At 42.2% G+C, this 25,450-nt stretch overlaps 1 protein-coding gene across 3 annotated transcripts in view; it reads right to left on the reverse strand.

Annotated features, from left to right (window-relative positions):
• Positions 1 to 2,610: 2,610 nt before the first annotated feature.
• The window catches only part of TTC27 (tetratricopeptide repeat domain 27), a 214,578-nt gene continuing 191,738 nt past the window's right edge, over positions 2,611 to 25,450 (reverse strand). For all 3 annotated transcript variants that reach the window (XM_002709924.6, XM_051843020.2, XM_089326555.1), the window contains 4 exons: positions 14,828 to 15,025; positions 13,095 to 13,206; positions 6,516 to 6,616; positions 2,611 to 2,850 (listed from right to left, as the gene is read on the reverse strand). In XM_002709924.6, the coding sequence (XP_002709970.2) occupies positions 2,728 to 2,850; positions 6,516 to 6,616; positions 13,095 to 13,206; positions 14,828 to 15,025 (534 nt within the window). In that variant the 3' untranslated portion in view covers positions 2,611 to 2,727. The remainder of the gene's footprint in view (positions 2,851 to 6,515; positions 6,617 to 13,094; positions 13,207 to 14,827; positions 15,026 to 25,450) is intronic.

Genomic DNA, 25,450 nt, shown 5'->3' on the forward strand with positions numbered 1-25,450 from the left:
CCAGCAGAAACAAGCACAGTATGAAAGGAATAGCTTGGTATACAACCTAGTAAGTCATCGCTGTCAACGGTGGGGGTGCTCACCACCGCGCTGAGGCTCCAGTGGAGGGGAAGCGAAGCCCTCCACCCTGCACAGGGCCTCCAGTGCATTCTGGGATTCTGTACTTCCTGGTTTCCCGCACTGCTCTGCTCCCCAGACTCAGCTTCCTGAGTGAGGCTCTGGGTGTTGCGAAGACATTCCTCTTCCATTTTCACTCCTCCACAATTAGGAACCCTATCTGCTACTCTAACGCTCTGAAAAAAAAAAAAAGGCTGAGGAGGAATTCTTTAATATTTTTTTAGAAACTACCATAAATAATCATAACAAAACTCAAGCTATTCTTCACTGAGACCTCCCAGAGCTTCTCTTGGAGAACTTTATGAATGATGATACGCAACAGTCCAGCTATCCTACTGATAGAAAGAGAAGGTGGCAACCAGCTGGTCAATGGAAAGTTCAGGGCAGCACACAGAAACAGCATCGGCTTCAGCAGTCTTTGGGTTTCTGTGCACTTCGCTTTGCAGAGCTGGGGACCCTTCGTTTCCTAGTGGTACCACTAGCAAGGTTCTTCTGATGTTGAGTACAGTGCCCGGCACTCGGTAACTTTCAGCAATTATTATTCACACCGCAGGAGCTCAGTAAACATTAGGGAATCAGAATTTTTCTGTTTTTCTGATGAACAAAAGACTAATTCTGAAAACAAAAAAGTATTAGTGCTAGAAAACAAAAGTTAAAACTTATGAAACAGAAGACATTTGGAAATATAAATATTTAACTATATCAATGCCAAACACCTAAGACCCCCCCCCCCCGTTAATGATATATAGCTGCTTAAACAGACACTGTAGTTGTTACTAACTCTGAAGTTGCGTGAAAGCCCAATAAGAGATAGGCCACACTCATTTCACATAGGAAGAAACTAAATAAGTGTTAAATAGTGTCAGCAGGTGGTAGAGACGAGTTTTGATCATCACAAGATTTTATCTCTCTATATTTTGATTAAAAAATCACAAGATTTTATCTCTATTTTCTTCAATGATTTATACATAAGATTATTAAATAAACAAACAAGTTTATATCTTAACAAAAGACACTTAATAGTGCTCTCTTTTGTGAGGTAAGGATACAAGGCAGCGTCTTGTGGATTTGGGTCCAGCCCAGCATTGGAGAACATGTCTGGGAAGGGTGACCCTTTGGTTGTGACTGCTATAATCACTTATGCCTTTCTACCTTGAACCTAAAGGAAAGCAAAGTGAGAACCAAAAATTTCTAAAACTCTGAAGCCCTACTTCAGTTTTCTACTGGATTCCTGGAATCCTTGTCCTATTTAGCATTCCTTTTCAATCCATTTCCTATAGGGGTTCACAGCTTGGTAATAATATAGTTTGTCTTAAAGTCTTGCTCTATCCATCCATTCAACCATCCACCTGCCCACTTATTCTTCCCTTAATGGCTTTCATAAGAGATTTCAGAGGACTTTCAATACTAACTTAAGCTACTACCTCATTTCGCTCGTCTTTCTCACAAGGTATTATCTCTAAGAGAAACTGCACTGGGGCATACATAACCATTGCAAAAGGCAAGTGTAACAACAGAAAGAGAAGCAGGTGGTAAAGGAAAGAGGGCATTCAGTACTGGAAAGCATCCACAACCCAAATTAGTGAAGAAAGTATTTTTTAAAGATTGTTTTCTAGTACTCAATTTTTTTTGGATTATCGATCTTTAAATTTTCAAAGGCAGTTGAAACTCACAAAGGAACTAGGGGTAGAAATCATTCACATCTTATAAATAAGAACATGGAAAAAAACAAGGGTCAAGTGATTTATGCCTGGGACCCAAAATTCAGCAACCCGAGCCAGGACTTAGAATTCCTCACTCTGACTTTTGTACTGAGATTATTAAGCTCAGCTGCTGCCTTCAATATTTGTTTCCATAGACATTACTAAGAAAGCATTTTACTTTGGCATTTTTTGTAATATGGCACCATTTATAGCTGTCTTCACCCATAATAACCTTATTAAACAACCATCTTTGGGGCTGGCAGTATACACAATGAGGGAGGTAATAACTTGGTTCCGAGTGGTTAATGGTTGAGTCAAAACTTGGGTTGTGTCAATTTTTTTCTTGATTTTAGAAGTTAAACCATGCTCACATTACTAACTGAGCCAACCCTCGTGTATATTTCTAACAGAAACACAAAAATCTCAAGAAGTATAAATGTTTCCATAGCCAAACACACTTTTATCAGTTTTGGATAACACAGCAGCCAATCTAATGATCCCACAAACTTGTACTATGTGATTTCTTTTCCCTATTTAGACTAAGTTTTTCCAAAGAATGATCCAATTCCTGTGTGTGTGTGTGTGTGTGTGTGAGAGAGAGAGAGAGAGAGAGAACACCCTATTTTAAAGAGAAAACCAAATCATTTGCTTTTTTGTACTAAAATACCTCAATAATAATAAAAATACTCAATTCTACTGCAACTAGAACTAGGACTATAGAAATAGAAAACTTTTTAATTTAATGTACTTCAGAAAGCACAAACATTTGGGAATATCACAAAAGTAAGAATTTAGCTTTAAATCAGAAATTTATTTTAAAAATCATTATCTTGTGTTTCAGCCACACAGCTCTGAGAGAAAGCCCGGAAGGTGACAAGCGCTTTTCCGGAAGCTGTCCGCTGCACAGTCAATACTGATTTCGAAACTGATTGCTGAGGTCTTGGAGCTGCACTACCACAGTGTCCATAGCTGCCATGTCATCAGCTAGCTCCCTGGAAATTTCTCCACTTGCCACATCTGTAAAAAGTTGCTGCAATAAAAAAATAAAGAACTATCAAAGCAATGAAAAATGCTTTAAAAAAAACATAGAGTACAGAATTAAAATCCACTTTGCTCAATATCATACCATCACAGTAGCAATGGTGGTATCTGTTCTGTTCTCTCGAAAGTGTATGAGCTTTAAAAGTTCAACAATGTGTCAGAACAACTTACCTGTACTTACAAACAACAATGAGCTCTGCTCTTCAAAGCAGCTACCTTAACTACTGGTCATTCATCTCAGTACTAAGGATAGTTTTAGATAACAGGTGTAATTCATGCAAACAAAACAAATCTATTTACTAGTTATGCAAGCAAACCAAATGTATTTTAAATTCAAATTAATATAAATCATACCCTTTATGCTATTTATTTGAAAGTTAACTTCAGTTTAGGCCTCAGAGAACACAGAGATCCTCAGGATTTGGTAAAAGCCAAAGAAACTCCAACAAAATAAAATAAAAATAAATGTGCCCTCCCTCTGGAAAGGGAGGTTTATTGCAACATACTTCAGTAATACTCCCATAGCTGACAACATTTTGGAATGCTTCTCCTGGGACTGCCTGCTGAGCCAATATGGGCACCCAAGAAAACGAGTGAACAGGATTTTTGATGACCACATTTTGTGTTTGTGCACACATGTGTGTGCATGTCACTGTGTGTGCTAACCTGAGGTATAATTTACTCAGTGTGCTGTTTATCTTTTCCACCAGACCTTGACAAGATGAGATGCACAGATTCTGTAACAGAATGACACAAGAACTGCAGTGTGCTCAGCAGAGAAAACACCTTTTAGCAAAATCACCTGGACTCACACAGTGTGTATGTTTTTGACAAAGAATTACAATGCTTGCAATCATAATGAATCTGCATCTCTTCCTAATGTGGGAAGGAGGAAGCAGAGAAACTGAGATTCAGAAAGCCTGGATAATTTGCTGAGAGTTCCCAAGAGTGAAGGCAGTGAAGTGTGTTCTAACTCAAGGCTCTCTGGCACTCTGGTGAACGGACCCCATGCCACTACTGCAGCCAATCTGTAACGTGACAGGGCATGCATGGACTGATGGCTTAAGTGATTCTCCGGGTTCCAGGAGTTTATTTCCATGAAGTTTCTGGCCTGGCAGGAAAAGACCAAAGATTTGTGCAAACTGAGCCTATTGCAAATTATTTAACACAGTTATCTCAATTCACTTCCAAGTTTTTGAAGTGTTCTAAAAACATAGCTTTTGGAAATTCAATTTAGCAAATGCAGTTTATTCCAAAAAAGACAAAGCATATGAGCCACTACAAAACCAGAGACTCCCAAATTTCATATGCAAAAGGTGCTTCAAAGGAGGCACTAGGAGGCCATTTTTCCCGTTCACAGAGATCCAGTTGGGAGCTAATAACAAAATCTAAACATGCGTGATGTTTTGAGGCCTTGTTTTCAGCATTTGAGAACCTACCACAACATGAAAGTACCTGCACAAGCAATTCTATTTAAGTCATAGAACTACTAGATTATGTAAAAGTAGCAATGTCCAAGAAAAAACTTTGCACAGAGATGAGGGACCCAGAGTTTATCCTTAAGAAATAAACAAGTAGGGGAGCCGGCACCGTGGTTCACTTGGTTAATCCTCCACCTGAGGCACTGGCATCCCATATGGGTGCTGGGTTCTAGTCCCGGTTGCTCCTCTTCCAGTCCAGCTCTCTGCTGTGGCCCAGGAAGGCAGTGGAGTATGGCCCAAGCGCTTGGGCCCCTGCACCCACATGGGAGACCAGGAAGAAGCTCCTGGCTTCGGATCAGCTCAGTGCCGGCCGTAGCAGCCATTTGGGGAGTGAACCAATGGAAGGAAGACTTTTCTCTGTCTCTCAACTCTCTCACTGTCTATAACTCTACCTGTCAAAAAAAAAAAAAAAAAAAAAAAAAAAAAGAAATAAACAAGTAGGGCTGGCGCTGTGTCGTAGCAGGTAAAACCACCGCCTAAGACACCAGCATCTGATATGGGTGCTGATTCAAATCTCAGCTGCTCCACTTCTGATCCAGCTCCCTGCTAATGTGCCTGGGCAAGCAGCAAAGGATAGCCCAAGTGCTTGGGTCCCTCTACCCATGTGGGAGATCTGGAAGAAGCTCCTGGCTTCGAGTTGTCCCAGCTCCAGCCATGGTGGCCATTTGGGGAGTGAACCAGCTAATGGTAGACCTCTCTCTCTCTCTCTCTCTCTCTTTTTCTAACTCTGACTTTCAAATACATAAACAAATTTATGTTGAAGCCTGAAGCTTCTTCTGGGTCTCCCAGGCAGGTGCAGCCATCTTTACTGCTTTCCCAGGCCATAGCAGAGAACTGGATCATAAGTGGAGCGGCCAGGACTTAAACCAGTACCCATGTGGGATTTGGCACTGCAGGTGGTGGCTTTACCTGCTATCCACAGCATTGGCACAAAACAAACCTTAATTTTATATACACACACACACACACACACACACACACACACACACACATATATATATATATATATAGGTTAGTGATCTAATCAAAAGTAGAAAACATAATCCCAGTTTGGAAAGGAAAGTCACAAATATAGCTTGCTGCTTTGACTTTCTCTGAGAGAACTTTTGCACATTTCTCAGACACATATATCTGAAGTTGTGCTGGCATGCTGGGAGGAAATGCAGGTAGATAAATAGGGAAGTAATTACCTAAAGAGGCAAATTACCTAAAGAGGCAAAAATGAGGCCTCAACCAGAAAAGATCAAGCAATTAACAAAAAGACATATTCTAGGAATGTTTTCCAGAAATGCTCTCTACGTGCCCTGGACTTTCAGAAGTGAATCAAAATTCATCTGAACCCAAGATTAAATGGTAAAAGTGGGTAAAGACTAGAAAACAAACTGTGCTGGAAGTGAGGTTTTTAAAATTTTGTTTCCAGAGATGAAAGCCAATCCTGGCTGCACATTAGAAACACCTAGGAAATTTAACAGATTCCCCAGGCTCTCTTCCACACCTGAATCTGTATCTGCCGCAGAGACAGCCCAAGAATCCAGTCTTCAAAAACGCTTCCTAAGTGATTCTTAAACACACCTCATGCCAGCACTGCTCTCCAGGTTGGTATCTTCAGTAACAGTATGTTTCAGCTGTCACATCTGAGTCATCCATCTAAACACGTTTTTGTCAAACTGTATACACCACTTAATATTTTTCCCTAATTCATTTTTTCTTGCATAGTCTTTCTTAAAGACTTTTAAATTACTAAAAATAGTAAACAAGCATAAATATTCATGAAATTATAAGTCTGATGACTTAGTTAATACTTTTTTCTAATATGCATTAAAATACATATTAAACCCAAAAACTGACCCAAGTGCCACCAGTGGGGATATATGCCATACTTGGAGAAAAGTGATAACAAATAGAAGAGCACGGTTTAATTTAATAAACAGAAGAAAGCATTAAGGGTTGCTTTATAAGCATTCACTGTGAAAACTCCTCGGTTACCCACATTTATGGTGGTCTAGCCACTGGTCCAATAACACCTTCACCAAGATAAACTGCCTGGCTGTTATCTCAAACACAGCATGGGGCTACAATATCCTTGATGTAAAAGAAGATTTAAGAGCAGTAAGCTGATCCTAATAACCTTTTTTTCTATGACAGCTCTAATTAATCCACACGTTATGCTCACCTTTGCTTTAGACAACAAACCCCGCAAATTGAGTCGAACTGAAGACAGCACTTGCACAGCTTCTTGGGGACTGGATTTGTTTTTACTGCAGTTCATAGCCACTGGAAGACAAAGACAGGGGAAATATCCATTAGGAACTGGAATGATAGTATACAGATACAAAACCAATTATTTACCCAGAATTTTATGGTAACTTTAGAAATACTTCTACCTTGAAAGTTTTTTATTTTTGAAAAAGAATTAAAGATTAAGTGCACAGAGACCAGCATTGTGGTGTAGCAGATTAAACTGCTGGCTCTGATGCCATATGAGCACCCGTATGAGCGCCAGTTGGAGTCCTTAATGAGAAATGACAATTGCTGAAGCCGACAGCCCAGGAAATGGCATGCTTCTATGCAGAGGTCAATTCTTCCTGCATTTTCCTTTTCACATTCAAGGTTTACAGTCCCCCTCTGGAAGAACTGATGTCAACACCGTGCATCTTCATTTAGAGAATGACCACAACCAGGCGTTCAAGTTTCTGAGCCACGCTTGGCATCAGTGAGGGTGCTGGGAAGCAAAGCCACTCGTCCCTGACAACTCTGCCTCCAGCACTCTGGCAAACCCATTCTCTTAAAATTTGGAATCATGAAGGAGTGTACTCTTCCCTGGCCGGGCCCGGGACATGAATTCTTTATCAGAACAAGTGAAGAGTGTTATAGAAACATCATGCCTGATAATTCTCCACCGATTCACTATTGTCTTATGTTCTTTGAAATTAGGCTCACTAAATTAAAAAAAATTAATAACCAGCCCCTATTTTAAAACTACACAAATTAGTGCATGAGTAAACTCTACTTCATACCCTAGGAAAGAGACTAGGGATGGAAAGTAGGTTTCTTTTTGCTAGCAAACACTACTCAGTCCATAGAGGTTGCCTGTGACTAGCAAAAGAATTTGGCATTGGGATCGGTGCTGTGGCGCAGTGGTTAGAGCCCCGGCCTGCAGTGCTGGCATCCCATATGGGCGCTGGTTCAAGTCCTGGCTGCTCCACTTCCAGGCCAGCTCTCTGATGCAGCCTGGGAAAGCAGTGGAGGATGGCCCAGGTCCTTGGGCCCCTGCACCTGCATGGGAGACCCGGAGGAGGCTCCTGGCTCCTGGCTTCGGATGGGCTCAGCTTTGGCCATTGCGGTAATTTGAGGAGTGAGCCAGTGGATGGAAGACCTCTCTCTCTCTTTGGCTCTACCTCTCTTTGGGACTCTGTCTTTCGAGTAACTAAAATAAATCTTTTTAAAAAAGAGTGTTTGGCATTAATTAATAATCTCTTCCATGGCCAGCAACAACTAGGTTTGACATTCCTCTCAGGATAATGATTAGACTGACATTTCTCAGCCAGTGGCTGAGAGGACACGTGGTACTTAGCAATATTAATCCAATTTTCAGAGGGCACAGTTGACCCAGAGATAGTGAGGATTATGATGTCTGTTTCCGTAAAGTTGTAACTACCATGCAGAGGTATTTGGGCTGTTTAACACCTAGTAACTTACATCAAAAACAGCTGTGATTCTTTTTTTAATCCCTTATTTTCATTCTAAGAAAAATAATACTAAAGCAAAAAGACAACACACAATATGTTTCCTTTCTTTCCCAAAGCCATCAAAGACAGAAACAAAGATAAAGGTAGAAATAGAGGTTGGGGGGGGGGGGTGGAAGAGGAAAAGAGGAAGGGAGAGAGGGAGGAAGGAAGAAAGGAGGAAGGAAGAAAGGAATGAAGGAAGAAAGAATCTGTTGTTTCAAATCATCAAAAAATCCAAGAAGGGTCAGTGTTGTGGTGTAGTGGGTTAAGCCACTGCCTGCTATGCTGGCATCCTATATAGGCACTGGTTCCTATCTTCATGGTTCCACTTCTGATTGAGCTCTCTGCTAATGCACCTGGGAAAGCAGTGGAAGATGACCCAAGTGTTTGGGCCCTGCACCTACATGGGAGATCTGGAAGGAGCTCTAGTGTCCTAGCTTTGGCCTGGCTCAGCCCCAGCCTTGGCAGTCATTTGGGGGAGGAACCAGAAGGTAGAAGATCAATCTCTCCCTCTCTCTCACTCTTCCTCTGTTACTCTGTCTTTCACATAAACAAATAAATCTTTTAAAAAAAAAAAAAAAAACCCTCCACACTTTACAAATGGGCAGGCACACAATGACAATACTGCCATAGACAGGTCAAGTACAGGTTTCCTACTATGTTGAGACCTCAATGTCTTCTCCAGCTTTCTGATGAGCATGGTCACACTTAACAATAGCAACCTATAGGGAGTAAGCCATGTGTGGACTTTGAAAAAGTCTATTTCCTCTTCAGAATGGGGTGGGGCAAAGGAATAATGATGGAAAGAAAGACCAAAAGGAGAGGAGAAGAACAGAAATCCAAGAAAGCAAGAAAGAGCACTGATGTACAAAAGCAACAAAGCCAAGATTAAGATTTATCTTTATAAATCCAAATGTCATTAGAAAGCAAAGCCGAGCATCCACTCAAATATGCTTAAAACACTGTAAGAGCACCAACATATCATTCATTAATACTGGTAACAGAGAACTTAAAAGAATAGATATTTGTTTTTCTACAAGTATTGACCTTTGAAAAAAAAGCAGTGTCAGTAACAGTTTAAAATTAAGTAACATGAAAATTTTTCCTGGAACATTTTTTTCATCTGCATATTTATATTTGACAGGTTTAATACTATCACTTCATGATTACAGAAAATATCTTGGCTTTGACTGGTACTGAGCCAGCAATTCACAGAAATGTTTAGAGTTGGTAAGTTAAAGTAGATAAGATAAATTCTTCAAAGTAAATCCCATCCGGCTATTAATATACATACTACACCTTAGTGTGATTTTCTCTAAACATAGTACCATACCCACAAGGGCCAAACACATAAGGACGGAACTCAACCTGAGCCCACCTATCATGGGCCAACACAAGCCACATGAATTCTAGTGACCTCAAAACATCTTTTCACTGGTTAGTAGAGATGACCTTAAACTTTTCTACAATGAATTTCAACCATAGAGTTTAGCACGTCTACCTTATCTGCCAAGGGCTAGGTGGCCCAGGAAGTTGGATATTTACATCTTTTTGGTCAAAGATATCAAAGGCCATAAGAAGAATTATTAACTACCAGGCCCATTTCTAAATTGTTTGAATGTTTCTGTGACTTCTTTATAGTCAAGTTAAACTTTATCCTTGTTCAGTTCCTTTTTAGCTTTGAGTCCCTTATCACATAGCCTAGACCCTCTACTTCAGAAAGAACAGAGAAAGGGTGGGTGGGTAAGGGTTTAACATTTGAACTCTGTATAAAATATTGCTATGTGTTTAAATATTTTCATTTGTTGTTCCTAACGGCCACTGGTCAGTATTTTACCATTTTACCAATGAGAAAAACAAGGCTCAGAGAGTTAAGCAATCTACCCAAGTCACCTACAAGTTCACAAGATACCTGGTCCTAGGGCTTTGGTTTTCCCAGTTCCAAAGCTCTGCCCTTTTGCATTGTTTCTTTTTGGCTCCCTATTTGCTATACATACTGGTGGCTGGAAGAAATTACACAAATTAGGACAGGTTCACAGTACTTGTAATTCAGCTCAAACATTGGAGTTTTATTATTTAATTGGAACAGCAATCCCAGGGCACTGTAAACCCATATTCAGATATAAATAGAACCAAAATTCATAAATTTAACTAGTATATTTTTCATTAATTCCAGTAAATTAAAGCAGTCTCTCTGGACCACATTCTATCTGGAGCACATTCTCCCAACAAGCATACAACTTATGCTTTTCATTTTATTTGAAAGACAGAAGAGAGAGCTCTTCCATTCACCAGTTCACTCCTCAAATGCCTGCAAAAGCCAGAGCTGAGCCAGGCCAAAGCCAAGAGCCCACCACTCAACCCAGGTCTTCCCACGGTGGCAGAGACCCAAGTACTGGAGCCACCACTGCTGATTCCAAGGAAGGACAGCAGCAGGAAGCTGGAATCCAAGCAGAGCTGGGACTCAAACCCAGGCACTCCAGTACCAGACGTGGGTGTCCCAAGCAGCACGTTGACTGCGGTGTCAAATGCCTGCCCTAGGGATATTTCTTTACAAGTAAGGTTACCCCCAACTAACACCCTCTTAAGTTTCTCAGAAATAGGGATTCTACTTTGTATTTCTTTTGTATATGCTGTAGCTCTTTGCATATTCCTAGGTACTCTACTGAGCTATCTTTATTTATAAAGGAAGAAGACGACAAGTAGTGAAAAAGTTAACAGGTTTCCTTTCCCCCCTCCACTCCACTAAATTTTATTTTAATGGATTTCAAAATTCTATGACAGATTTTTGGTCAAGTTGTTCCCATTAGAAAGAATTGATTTTTAAAACTAATAACTTAAAGCTGCCATAGACACACAAAAAACAAATAGTTCATAAAATAAACTCCTTTCTTACTGAAGGTTTTATGATGCATTGTTATCATTAACCAGTCTGACTATTAAACTTCAATGGCCAACTGAGACAAACAGTTCTGTGACCGTTCTTCTACCACAGATTATGACTGGGGAGGCAGGTGTTGCGATAAAATGTTCATTTAGCCTTCTGAGGTTTCTGGGTTGAGTTGGTGACCTTGCCAGTTCCAGCAGTCTTCTTGTACACTGCTTGGACGACATCCATAGCAACTGTCTGTCTCATATATGAACAGCAAGCTGACCCAGAAAGAGTCAGAGAGGCTTTCAACACACATGGGCCTGCTGGGAACCATTCCAATGCTGGCAACATGGCCAGATTTCAATACAAGACCATGTCCCAGCATCCTACCAGAAAGGTGATCAATCTTTTCCTTCAGCTCAGCAAACTCACAAGCAAGGTGAGCTGTGTGACACTCCAGGACAGGAGCACTGCTGGCACTGATATGGGCTGGATGATTCGGGAGAATCACCCGAGCAGAGAAGCCTGCTGCTCCACTGGTGGTTTCATTTTGCTGTCGTGAGCAGTGCTGCCACAATGAACACATTTCTACAGGCAGGCTCTGGACACTGAAGCCCACACTGTCCTAAGGAGGAGTTTCACTCAAAGCTTTATAGTGCATTTCAGCAGACGGAATGGAACAAAGGTGACAACCATGCCAGATTTAAGAAAACCAGTCTTCAGACAGACTACAAGGAGGATACTACCAATTCTGTGAACTTCCTGGAGGTGCAGGTGCAAGGGCTCGTTAGCTGGATGAAATTTTGGGAGGATGCAATACAGAGCTTCAAGCAGGGTGGTCACACTGGCATTGCCATCTTGGCAGGTGACTTTCCATTCCTTGAACCAAGACATGCTATGCATGACCCCAGTGTGTTGTCACCATGGCAAATAAAAACTGGCACAAATGATACTGTGTTTGGCTTGTAGCCAATTTTCTTAAGGTAGGAGCTGACTTCCTTAGCAGTTTCCTTGTATCTCTTCTGGCTGTAGGGTGGCTCAGTGAAATCTATTTTGTTAACACCAAACAATAAGGTCATACCCCCATTTTTTTATGCCAGAAGTGCATGCTCACAGGCCTGCCCATTCTTGGAACACAGTTTCAAATTCACCAGCATCAGCAGAAACAATTACAACAGCACAGTCAGCCTGGGATGTTCCTATAATCATGGTTTAAAAATATTTTTTTAATTTAATTAAAAGGCAGACACAGAGACAGAAATAGACACAGAGCTCTTCTATCTACTGGTTTACTCTCCAAATGCCCACAGCAGCTGGGTTGGGCCAGGCCAAATCCAGGAGCCTGAGACTCAATCCAGGTCTCCACATAGGGAGCAGGGACTCAAATACTGGAGTCATCACTCGCTGCCTCCCAGGGCATTAACAAGCTGGAACTCTGGCAGCAACTCCAACCCAGGTACTCCGATTTGTGTTTTTGATAATGTGTCTGTGTCATGGGGCATCAAAGATAGTCGTACTTGCTGTCTCAAACTTCCACAGGGAGATGTCAACAGTGATATCATACTCATGCTCAGTTTTCAGTTTATCCAAGGCCCATGCATACTTGAAGGAGTCCTTTCCCATCTCAGTGGCCTCCTTCTCAATTTCTTTGATGGTTCTTTTGTTGATTCCACCACATTTGGAGAATGGATGGCCAGTGGTGGTGTCCAATGATGACAAGTTGATGGGAATCTTTTTCTTTCCCATTTTAGCTTTGATTTAGTGGTGGTTTTCAAGAAACCCGTGTTTATGGTTGCAAACCCATTGCAAAAAAGGCAACAGATTTCCTTAATACTACATAATCAACACAACACAAACAGACTCTGCGTGAAGATTATACACAGTTGTAAAGTTATTTCATATACTCAAAAAGTTTCTCATTTCTGTCACTTACTCAAACAGTATGTAAGCCTCTATCCTGTTCCTCTGTATTGCTCTAATGTGCCTATTATATAGTAGTTGGCCTATAAATGTTTGGGGAATTAAATATAATAATTTCAATGTGATGAAATAATTTGAAATTACTTGCAGTGGAACTTTACTTTTGACTAATATTCTTTTCTATTAGGAAAAACTACAGTATGTCACAGATATCAAATGTTACATCAAATACCATGTGCAAGTCCTAAGGCTCTTTGAACAACTTCCTTAAATGATGCAACATCTTTCTCCCAACAACTGGACTGTGTGTCACACTTGTATGCCTTCAAGAGGTATTGGAAGGCCTGAGGGAAGAGAGAGAGAGAAAAAAAAAAAAAACATTTAGAATTCACATTTTAAACTCTGTTTCCTGGAAGTCATATGGAACTTATTCCAACTTGAAAAAATAGCATCTGTGTCATACAGCGCTGTCTTTATTATTCTCATCAAAGAAAGGGTACAGATGCACGCCCCATAGCAATAAGCAATTATAAGAAATCAAATAGCTGTATCTGGATAGAGGCACGTCTCTGTAACCAGGAACACACAGAGGCTAGGATTAGAAGTGTACATATTTCCTTAGCATTTGTAGCCATCAGTTTAGCAGACCTGTTTAGAGAAAAAGGCATGAAGGTGGTGAAAACTATGGAATTTCTGGTTGGTGTGTGATCTCACAGAACTTTAAAACACTCTCTTTTAAACTCCTATAAATTCTTGAGGGAAAAGTCACAGATCAGAGAATTCAGAGCACCCTTAATTCGATATACGCATAATTCAAGAAGAAATGGAGAGACAGACGTAGGAGTGTGTGCATGTGTGCATATGATATGCGTTCTTTTGACTTACAAGGCAATGGTAGAAGCCAGCTGTGTGGACTGAGGGAGGAGAGAACGGCTAAGAATCCCACAGATTAGCTGTACTGTGGCTAATTCCAAACCCACGCAAGGAGTACATTTGATTTGTTGTGAATGTTTTGAAAAGAAACACAAAATAATTATCCCAACCTTGGAAATTCTGGGGGCTCATTCGAGTTCTAAGATAACAGACTAACAGCACAACGTGAGTGTAACTGGTGTGCTGCTGCACTTGTGAGAAGGGCAGGGCAACCTTTGTAAAGGACTCCATGTTTAGATTTTCAAAGTTCTCCAAAATCTTTCATCTAGTTCCTTTTTCTTTTTCCTGTTAGTAGTCGTCAGCTCAGACCTAAACACTCTTTCTGTCCTTGTACTTATAGTCTTTAGCAATGAGCCCACAGAAAGGGGTGTTGGGTAAATAACAAGAGCCAGCTGTTTGCTGGAGGGAGGTAGCAGGCCAGAAAGACCCCTTTACAGGAAATACAGAACAACTGGATAAGGATAATTTATCAAAAATGAAAAGGTAAGTGTTATAACTCTTAACCTGTCCACAATTGAAAGCACTTTTGTTAAAGGCTGAATCAGGGAGCTGGTGTTGTAGTACAGCCAGTAAAGCCAGCACCTGCAGTGCTGGCATCCCATACGGGCACTGGTTTGAGTCCCGCCTGCTCCATTTCTAATCCAGCTCCCTGTTAATCCACCTGAGAAAGAAGTGGAAGACAGTCCAAGTACTTGGATCCCTGTACTCTTATGGGAGACATAGAGGAAGCTCCTGGCTCCTGCCTCAGCGCTCTGGCCATTACAGGCATTTGGAGAGTGAACCAGCAGATGGAAGATGTCTCTCTCTTCCTCTCTCTCCCTCTCTGCCAGTGCCTATTCCTCTGTAACATTGATTTTAAAATAATAAATAAATATATAAAAAATAAATAAAGGCTGAATCAGAACTGAAATTGAGCATATTAATTGTATCCTTTAGGGTATGAAACTCTTCCTCCACCCATCAGAAACACAGATCTGCTAAACATGTGTGCAAACAAATGCAAGGGCCCTGGAGTGCACAAGCATGACTTACCTTTTCATTCTCATCAGGCTTTTCACTCTGCCCATTTCCATACACTTGGGCATACAGCCTCCAGATTTCTCCATCATTCGTCACTCTCGAAGTGACTCTGCCAAATAACTCCTGCAGCTTTCCTTTGAGGCTGGTTGCAACATCTCCACTTCGATCAGCCATTCCATCCATCACTGCCTTGACCAGAATTTTAAGGACCTTGAAAAATACACAGAAAAAAAAATGGTAAGCTAGAAACCACTAAACAATAACAAAAACAGAGCTACCATAACTGTCATCAACAATAACGAACCCTATGAAACTGTTATCACCATTAACCGTTTCTAAAAAGAAAACTCCAGCCGGCCTGCACCTCAGGCTGACCACCTCTCGGGATGTTTCTCCTCAGGCTCCTTGGAGATCTCACCTGTCATGGGTCCCATGCTCGGCACTCCTCTCTTTTCACTTGGAACACTCTGAATGATCTGATCCACACCTGTACTCCAAACAAGTGACCAAGTCTCCTCTGGTAGCTAGCATCCGTGCCCCTCCAGCCAGACTCTTCTCTGGAACTCCAAGACCGTGCACCCCAGATCCACCAGGCAGGTTCCATGAACACCTCACCCTATATCTTCCCAAGAATAAAACACAGATCTCCAGTCTCTTTCTCTCCCCTAATCTCTAGGTAAACCTATCCACATAGCTACTAGAATGAATAACCTGAGCATCAACCTACCTTCTCTTCTCTCCTATTTCTGCCATCTCTGATTTGATTCAACATCCCCAATGAGTCCTAAATGTAGCCTCTCTTTCCTAATTTTAGGCCTCCTTAGCTTCCATATGGATTGCTACGATAACATTCTAACACTGCTTGAAGAGGTCTTGACCCTGCTAATTACTGAATTATAATTAGTTAAGCATGCAAAGTACTTAAAGAATATCTCTTCTTCCAACTACCCAAGGCCAACTTGCCATTTAGCAAATTCTTGGTTCTCTTACTAGAGGGTGCTCAATCCACATTCTATCCCAAATGCTTTCAATGCTGATAGACAAATTCAATTGAGCCCCATCAGAGGATACATCATTATGAGAAGGCATATTTGTTAGGCTGTGTGTCTCAAAGTCCGCGCCCTGAGAGCACAGAAAGTGCACCCTGAATCTTCCACTCCCTTGATGGAGGGATAGCAAAGACACCCAGACCCATCTAAAGGACCAGCTGAGGATAGAACTCCTAAGACCCTGATGTTCAGTGAGGTCCATGGACCACTAGCATTAAATCACCTGGGAGCTTGTTGGGATTGCAGAATCCTGGGTAGAGATGCTGATCCATCTTGGATCAAGATTCTGCCTTTCTAACAAACTCCCAGGCAGTGCTGATGTTCATAACCCGCCGGCCACACTCTGAGGAACAGGGTCCCATGAGACAAGAGCACACATGTTTATTCCTACCCTGAACAGGGACCTGGCCATTATATCTTCATCTTATATCACCAGTGTCTAAGGCTTATCACATAAACCTGGTATTTAGCACCAACTCAATAAATGCTCATGCCTGACTGGAAAGAAGACTGAATGAATAAACCTCTTTCAGAAAGTACTGATAAGAGATATGGGACCAGCGTGACACATTGCTGTGTCCTCACAGAACTTTCTGACTCAGGCATGAGACACTGTAGAGGAATTGAGGCTCCTCTAGAACATCAACACTTTAACGTGAACTCAGACAAGAGCTCCTAATTACATACAGTGATAAAAGTAGGCAGGAGAACATTTGTGCTTTTTCTTCCTTGCTTGGACAAAGTATATTATCTCTGCCTATAAATTTACATTACAATCCCAAGTGTGCGTTTTAAAATCTGAAAGTCACAAAATTCACATTCTAATCCCAGTCCTGGCTGTGTATCTGCAATGCAGGAGAAACACCGTGAAGTGCACTGCTTGCTTCAAGTGATTGTTCTACAAGCATTTCAAGGACTAACTTTTTTTTTTTTTTTAAGATTTATTTTATTTCATTGAAAGGCAGAGTTACACAGAGGCAGAGGCAGAAGCAGAGAGAGATACCTTCCATTTTGGTTTACTTCCCAAACAGCTACAACGGCCGAAGCTGGGTGGGTATAAGGGCCTAAGGACTTGGGCCATCCTCTACTGCTTTTCCAGGCCACAGCAGAGAGCTGGATTGGAAGAGGAGCAGACAGGACTAGAACTGGTGCCCATACGGGATGACAGCAATGCAGGTGGTGGCTTTAACCATTACACCACAGTGCCGGCCTCAAGGACTAAGATGTTTTGAAAGGGATAGTTTATTAAAATAGTTACTAACGTGTACAAACGAAACATACCAACTGAGTACAATACTTTGCTTCTCCTGGAAGCTCACAGTTGGCCCAACGTTCCATTCCCTCACGACAGCCTACTTGAGGAGCTACTGGGGAAGAGTGAGCTTTCAGTCTTCTTGCCAATGAAACATGGAGAGCTTCAAGGCTGGTATGACAGGGAAAGAGTGAAGTGTGTGTGTGTGTGTGTGTGTGTACACAAACGTAAATGAGTAAGGAAGTAGTACAGTATGTGAACTGAGAGAGGCAGGGAAGGAAGGGAACTGTTGGGAGGGCAAACACTGAAGGCTTCTATTCGGTTGATACGCAGATACTGCGAGGGGAAGGGAGCAATAACCAATTTGTTTTCACACTCTCAATTTATATGTTCAATGACCAGTAAATGACAGGATCTGGAATTTAGAAGAGGTCCATACCAGAAGAAGGGGCAACAATAGTCTTTCACAGCTAGGGCGGATATGGCCTAAACAGACTATTGTTGGGTAACAATAAAGCTGAGGAAAGAATCTTAGGGATCACGTTTAAGAGGCAGATAAACAGGACCCACCAATGAGACTTAAAAAAGAACAGCCAGAAAAGTCTCTACTTTGGAGGAACCAAAGGAGAGGTCAGCATTGTAGCATAGCAGGTCAAGACACTGCCTGGGTGCTGGTTCAAGTTCTGGCTGCTCCACTTCTGATCCAGATCCCTACTAATGTACCTGGGAAAGCAGCAGAGAACGGCCCAAGTCCTTGGGCCCCTGCACCCATGTAGAAGATCCTGAAGAAGCTTCTTGCTCTTAGTTTCCCCCTGGTCCAGCCCTAGCTGTTGCAACCATTTCCAGGTATGAACTAGTGGATAAAAGATCTCTCTCTTATCTCTCTCTGTAACACTACCTTTCAAATAAATGAAATAAATCTTTAAAACAGGGGGCCAGCGCAGTGGCATAACGGGTAGGGCTGCCGCCTGCAGTGCTAGCATCCCATATGGGCACCGGTTCAAGATCTGGTTACTTCATTTCCAATCCGGCTCTCTGCTGTGGCCTGGGAAAGCAGTGGAGGATGGCCCAGGTCCTTGGGCCCCTGCACCCACGTGGGAGACCAGGAGGAGGCTTCGGATTAGCCTAGCTCCGGCCACTGCAGCCAACTGGGGAGTGAGACAAGGGATGGAAGACCTCTCTCTCTGTCTCTCCTCTCTCTGTATTTGTGTGTGTGTAATTCTGACTTTCAAATAAATAAATAAATCTTTTAAAAAAATCTTAAAAAAAAAAAAGGAAACAAAGTAAAAGGATGTACATCTATAAAAGATTAGGACTGGAATATTCCACTGGATTTAGCAATCCTAAGGGTGACTATTCTGCAACCAAAGCCAGAACAGAAGATAATTTTAGAAAAGAAGTTAAAATGAAAAACATGACAACTAAGGCAATTATCAACATCAAGAAAAATGAAGAGAAAGAAACCTACTATAGGCCGGCGCCGCGGCTCACTAGGCTAATCCTCCGCCTAGCAGCGCCGGCACACCGGGTTCTAGTCCCGGTTGGGGCGCCGGATTCTGTCCTGGTTGCCCCCGTTCCAGGCCAGCTCTCTGTTGTGGCCAGGAAGTGCAGTGGAGGATGGCCCAGGTGCTTGGGCCCTGCACCCCATGGGAGACCAGGAAAAGCACCTGGCTCCTGGCTCCTGTCATCGGATCAGCGTGGTGCGCCGGCCGCAGCATGCCGGCCGCGGCGGCCATTGGAGGGTGAACCAACGGCAAAGGAAGACCTTTCTCTCTGTCTCTCTCTCTCACTATCCACTCTGCCTGTCAAAAAAAAAAAAAAAAAAAAAAAGAAAAAAGAAAAAAAGAAAAGAAACCTACTATAATCATAGGATCTCCAAAACCCATTCTGAATATCATTTCTATCTTCACAGAGTGGTCATTGACCCAAAATTTTTTTTTTAAGATTTATTTATTTATTTGAAAGGCCAAGTTATGGGGTGGGGTGGGGTGGGGACAGAGAGACAAGAGTGAGATCTTCCATCCACTGGTTTATTCGCCAAATGGCTGCCATGACCAGAGCTGGGTTGATCTGGAGTCAGGAGACAGGAGCTTCTTCCAGGTCTCCTATGTGGGTGCAGGGATCCAAGCACTTGGGCCAGCTTCTGCTGTTTTCCCAGGCACAACAGCAGGAAGCTGGATCAGAAGTGGAGCAGCTGGGACTCAAACCAGTGCCTATATAGGATACTGGTGCCACAGGCAGCAGCTCTACCCACTACATCACAGCGCCAGCCTCATACCCGAAAATTTTAATATAAATATATTTGGAAGATAAGGAAGGGAAGTAGTAGAAGGGCTGGTATTAATACAGTTAAGTTCCTATTTAATGTAATAGAAAGTATGAGGTAATGCCTAATTTTTAATGAATAATAAGCAGTATATAACTATTAATATGAACTACAGAAATCTGCAAATAGCAGAAGATGTACTAAAGAATTTCTCCCCTTTGGACAGAAGGATCTTTAGGAGTAGGCAGGGGTAGAGCAGGAAATTACTATATTTTGGAATAAGCCTTTTATTGTTTCTAAACTTAAAAACCTACATACTGACCGGCGCCACGGCTCACTAGGCTAATCCTCCGCCTTGCGAAGCAGGCACACCGGGTTCTAGTCCCGGTCGGGGCACCGGATTCTGTCCTCGTTGCCCTTCTTCCAGGCCAGCTCTCTGCTGTGGCCCGGGAGTGCAGTGGAGGATGGCCCAAGTGCTTGGGCCCTGCACCCCATGGGAGACCAGGAAAAGTACCTGGCTCTTGGCTTCGGATCAGTGCAATGTGCTGGCCGTAGCGCGCTAGCCGCGGCGGCCATTGGAGGGTGAACCAACGGCAAAAGGAAGACCTTTCTCTCTGTCTCTCTCTCTCTCTCACTGTCCACTCTGCCTGTTTAAAAAAAAAAAAAAACCTACATACTTGTGCTGTTTGAATAAAATAAAATTTTAGTTTAAAAACAGAGAAAAGACAAAAATAAATGTAATCAAATATTTGCAAAGGTGAAATAAAAAAAAAAAAACGTTGGCATATGTGAATATTCACTAACTAAACTTTAAAATCTGTCCTCTGTCCTGTAATGGGAGGTAGCCTTTAAGTATGTATCCAGGCGACTGAAAGCTGGGGAGGCGGGAGTGCTGGGATGGTTCTGGCTCACGCTCTGGAGTTGCTGACACAGTGTGCTCTCATGAAAATTCATGTATACTGTATACTTTCCCATATGTATATTACATTTCAATAGTTAATAAAAAATTATTCCCTCCTACTAAGAAAAACCCATGAACTGAAGGAGAAATATATATTGCTTTATTTAAAACACTAACAAATGGAGCTAACATAAAGTCTTAAAAAGTGGCTTTAGGGGCAAGCGTTTGGCACAGCAGTTAAGGGGCTGCTTGGGAGCCTGCATCCCATATTGAAGTACCTGGGTTTCAAGTCCTGGCATCACTACCAATTCCAACTTCCTGCTAATAGTGTACCCTGGGAGGCAGAAGATGGTGGCTACAGTAGGAGACCTCGATTGGGTTCCTGGTTCCAGGTTTCTGTCTGGCCCAGTCCCAGCTGTTGAGGCTATTTGTGGAGTCAACTGGCAAATGGGAGTTCTCATTTTCTCTGCCTCCAAATAAAGCATGTACACATGTACATACATACATACATACGTACATAAATTTAAAGGGGCTTCAGAGTCAGAACAGAATTGTATTTTTCAAAACTATTCGAATAATTTTACAGCTTATTGGCTAACAATAGTCTTTTCATTGTTCTAAGTAGCAAATTAGAAAATCACATTCTAGTTAGTCACACAGATGATAAAAGCAGTAACTTTTAGCATACATTCAACTTTTCTTTAAAGTAGATAGTCACAGTTTAAAGGAGCAAAGAGTGTTACAGTAGTATTTCCTTGATTAAATGAATCACCAACAAGTACATTCCCTTCTTGGGCAGTCTACAAGTTTATCAGACACTCCACTCCCTTGCCTTATCAAAGGTAGAAAAAAAAAGATACAAACTTTTATCCATTGTCGTGGGTAAGCTGTTATTATTTAAGCCATTAGTAACTAGTCAAAACTATAAATTATTATACACATGTAAGTAGCTGCAGAGTAAAACACTGAAGGTTAAGATTTTAGAAGTAAAACAACTCTTTCTTGGGAAAACAGAACTCAAGATAAAACCACAGGGGCTGTGTTGCTCATCTGAAATGAAGACAAAGACAAAGAACTTTAAGTCCAAAGTACTGGCTCCGCCACCTAACTACCCATCAAGTGTTTAGGAGCAGCCGGACTATGGTGGGGAAGATCCACACGGGCAGCTGTGGAAGCATGAGCGATGCCACAATATGGGCAGTGACGGGGAACCTGGTAAGGGACAGTAAAGAGAACAGGTTTTCTGTTCACTACACACAGGACTGTTGTATTAAAGGAGTCAGTATACACGCATGTATGGGCTTTGAAAACTGAAAAGCAAAATAACCTATGAACTATGATGATTTTCACTGATTCTCAACTACTTGACTGTCAAAAGTAAGCAATAAAGCCCTCATCACTGGCTCCCTTACAGTCTTTTTCTGACAGTTCAAAACAGGCCTACAGAACACCAGAAGCCACCACTACAGTGCCAGCCTTGATGCTTCCCCACTAATTCATGCAGTGAGCTATCACTGCGGGCCAAGCCCTGTGTGCTCAGCGTGTGATCTGCCTAATTTCATTAAGTTCTCACAATAATCCCCGGAAGCAGGCACTTAATTACCCCCACTATACAAATGAAAAACCTGAGGCATGGACACATAAAATCAATTTTCTTAAGGTCACTCAGAAGTGAGTTGTGTGGCTGGCTTTTGAACACCAGTGATATTTGTCTCCTGAGCCTTAATGAGGATGACGAGCAGCAATCATGATGGAGGCTGACACCTCCACATGGCCCTTCCCATGTTTCAGGTGCTCTACAGGCACATTTAGCCCACCCAGCAACCCTATAAGGAAAGTGCTATTGTTATATATATCCTACAGAAGAAGTAATTAGTGCATCGAGACATTAAGTAACTCCTCCAAGGTCACAGCATAGGAAAGGTGGACTTGGATTTGAAATCTCAGCTTAAGTTCTGGCTCCTACTCGCAAGCATTTGCTATATTAGTTTACAAAGTACAGCTCCATACTCCTCTGTTATTTCTTTCTTCCTAACAAGTTCTTTTACATTAGAATGATTTCTCTTTTGTGAAATATGTCTGTTAGCACCATTTAACATTCATTTTCACTTCTTTGTTAAATAATCAACCAAAACCAGAAAGATCTTTGCTTTTATAGTTCACTATTTTATCACAAATTTTCAACAAGACTTTTTTTTTTTTTTTATGGACAGGCAGAGTTAGTGAGAGAGAAAGAGAGACAGAAAGGTCTTCCTTCCATTGGTTCATCCCCCAAATGGCCGCTATGGCCGGCACACTGCGCCGATCCAAAGCTAGCAGCCAGGCGCTTCCTCCTGGTCTCCCATGCAGGTGTAGGGCCCAAGCACTTGGGCCATCCTTCACTGCACTCCCTGGCCACAGCAGAGAGCCAGACTGGAAGAGAAGCAACCGGGACAGCATCCGGCGCCCCAACCGGGACTAGAACCCGGGGTGCCGGCGCCACAGGTGGAGGATTAGCCAAGTGAGCTGAGGCGCCGGCCTCACCAAGACTTTTAACTAATACAAAATAGATGGAAATAAACCTGATTGATCTATTAGCCATACACAAGCACCACTAACATTACAGTGAATTTCTAGTCATTTTACTACATGCTGTTTTACAATACAATACAATGTAAACTGTTTTACCTTTTTCACTTAATATTATGCTACAGAATTCATTTCATATTATTTTTAATATATCATTTTAATATATTCAAGGTATCTTATTGGGTTGATAGGCCATAGTCTATTTAGCAGTTCCCCTGCAGTTAGATGTGTAGGCTGGCTGGCCCCTGAGGGTTCCTTCCTGCTCTGCCCTCCACATGCTGAGGTTAGCTGACTCTCAGGGAAATGGCCTTGGAAAACAGCAGTTCCTGGCTCAGGGAAGGGAGCTTTCCTGAGGAACCAGCTAATTGGTGGGAGTGGGAGGCAGCCATAGCAAAGCCCATCAATGCGTGAGTTTCTCTATAGCACAAGTTAGGTTCTGGGCGTTAGCTTCTGCCACCAAGTACACACTATCAGTCGAATGGCAAACATCCCCAGGGAAGTATGAGTCAACAGGGAAAAAGAAAGACATCTGAAAGGGCAACCATAATAACATAAACCCATCGAATAGTGCATGTGTAAAAGAATTAAAGAGGCCGGTGCCATGGCTCACTAGGCTAATCCTCTGCCTAGCGGCGCTGGCACACTGGGTTCTAGTCCCGGTCGGGGCACCGGATTCTGTCCCGGTTGCCCCTCTTCCAGGCCAGCTCTCTGCTGTGGCCAGGGAGTGCAGTGGAGGATGGCCCAATTACTTGGGCCCTGCACCCCATGGGAGACCAGGATAAGCACCTGGCTCCTGGCTCCTGCCTTCAGATAGGCGTGGTATGCCGGCTGCGGCGGCCATTGGAGGGTGAACCAATGGCAAAAGGAAGACCTTTCTCTCTGTCTCTCTCACTGTCTACTCTGCCTGTAAAAAAAAAAAAAAAAGAAAAAAAAGAAAGAAAGAAAAAAAATTAAAGAGTCATGCATGGGAAAATTTTTAATTGTTTTCATAATATTTATCCTCAGGAAGATAAGAGAGAAGACCAAGGGAATGATGAAATCCCTTGGGTGCAGTATACTAGGATATGAGGAAGAAAAACAGCTGGAGTACTCTCCCAGAGAAAGACGAGGATGAGTCTGCAAGGCAGAGTGCGAAGCAGCAGCTGGTGAAGCAAGAAGTGTAGAATTGTGGAAGCCAAGTGAAGAAAATGCTTCAAGGCTGAGGAGTGACCACTGTCTACGGGATGTGGCAACACAGACCTTGAAACCAGCACTTGCAGGACACAGGAGACAGAGCCGACATGGCATGAGTTCCAAAGAGAATGAGAGAAGAGGAAGGAGAGACAATATGGAAAGATGCCTTTCTTGAAGAGTTGGCTACAAAGTGCAGCACAACAATGGGGTGGCAACTGGGGCAGGGGCTAAGTTTTGTGTGTGCAGTTAAACTATTTATGTACAGCTTGAAAACATCGATGACTTTGAAAAGTTAGGACAACAGATAAATGCATTCAGTAATATCTTCCCATTTGTAACATAATACAAGTTATTAAGGTAAATGTAATCCATTGTGATTACAATGTAAGGTTCACTTGCATATTTATCTAAAAATTAATCCTTACAATCCATTCTAAAAATGATTCTTTAGTCTGCTCCCCACCCCTACCCAACTTTGGGTATATTAGAGGTAACCTTGTAAATCTAATGAGAATCTTGAACCTTATCCACATAATATATACATAGCTACATACATGGCTTATTTTTTTTTTCATGTATGTCAGGTAATATCACACTATTCTGAAGCCCTGTAATAGAACTATCTCTTCTGATAAAGGCTAATTTATCCATCATAGTCTGGGACTCCAGTCTTTTCTATCAATACTGTCTTTGACTAAATATCAGTCTTTCTAAAAGCTTTATTAGTTTTCTATCAAACTCCTTCCAATTCTTATTTATATGGATTTTTAAAGATTTATTTATTTATTTGAAAGTAGGAGTTAGAGAGAGAGAGAGAGAGAGAGAGAGAGAGAGAGAGAGAAAGGTGTTCCATCTGCTGGTTCATTCCCCAAATGGCCACAACAGTCAGGGTTTAGCCAAGCAGAAGCCAGGAGCCAGGAGTTTCTTCCAGGACTCCCACATGGGTGCAGGGGCCAAGCACTTGGGTCATCCTCCACTGCTTTCCCAGGCCATTAGCATCAAGTAGCTAGATTAGAAGTAGAGCAGCTGGGAATCGAACCAGCACCCACATGGGGTGCTGATGTCACTGGTGGTGTCTTTACCTGCTATGCCACACAACCAGCCCCCTCCTTCCAATTCTTAGCATCTCCTCTTTCACTAACAGATGCTATTTGCTAATGGAAGACTTCAATGTGATTAGCTGAGATCTTGCTCGCCCTCCCTTACATGTCACCTCCTACCTCAGCTCCCCGCAAGGTGCCTATTGGATGCACTTTCTTACCTTGATCAACACCACTATTCTCAAAGCCACTGCTATAGCTATTTTCTCCCTGGAACTAGAAGTTCTGGTGGGCTGAATATTGTTCCCCCAAAATTCATGTCCCCATAGAACCTCAGAATGTGACCTTATTTGGAAAGAGGTTCTTTGCAGATGTTATTAGTTAAG

The sequence above is a fragment of the Oryctolagus cuniculus genome, chromosome 2 (assembly GCF_051225735.1).
Source record: "Oryctolagus cuniculus isolate XC-2025 breed Fujian yellow rabbit chromosome 2, ASM5122573v1, whole genome shotgun sequence".
In the NCBI taxonomy this organism is placed as follows: Eukaryota; Metazoa; Chordata; class Mammalia; order Lagomorpha; family Leporidae; genus Oryctolagus; species Oryctolagus cuniculus.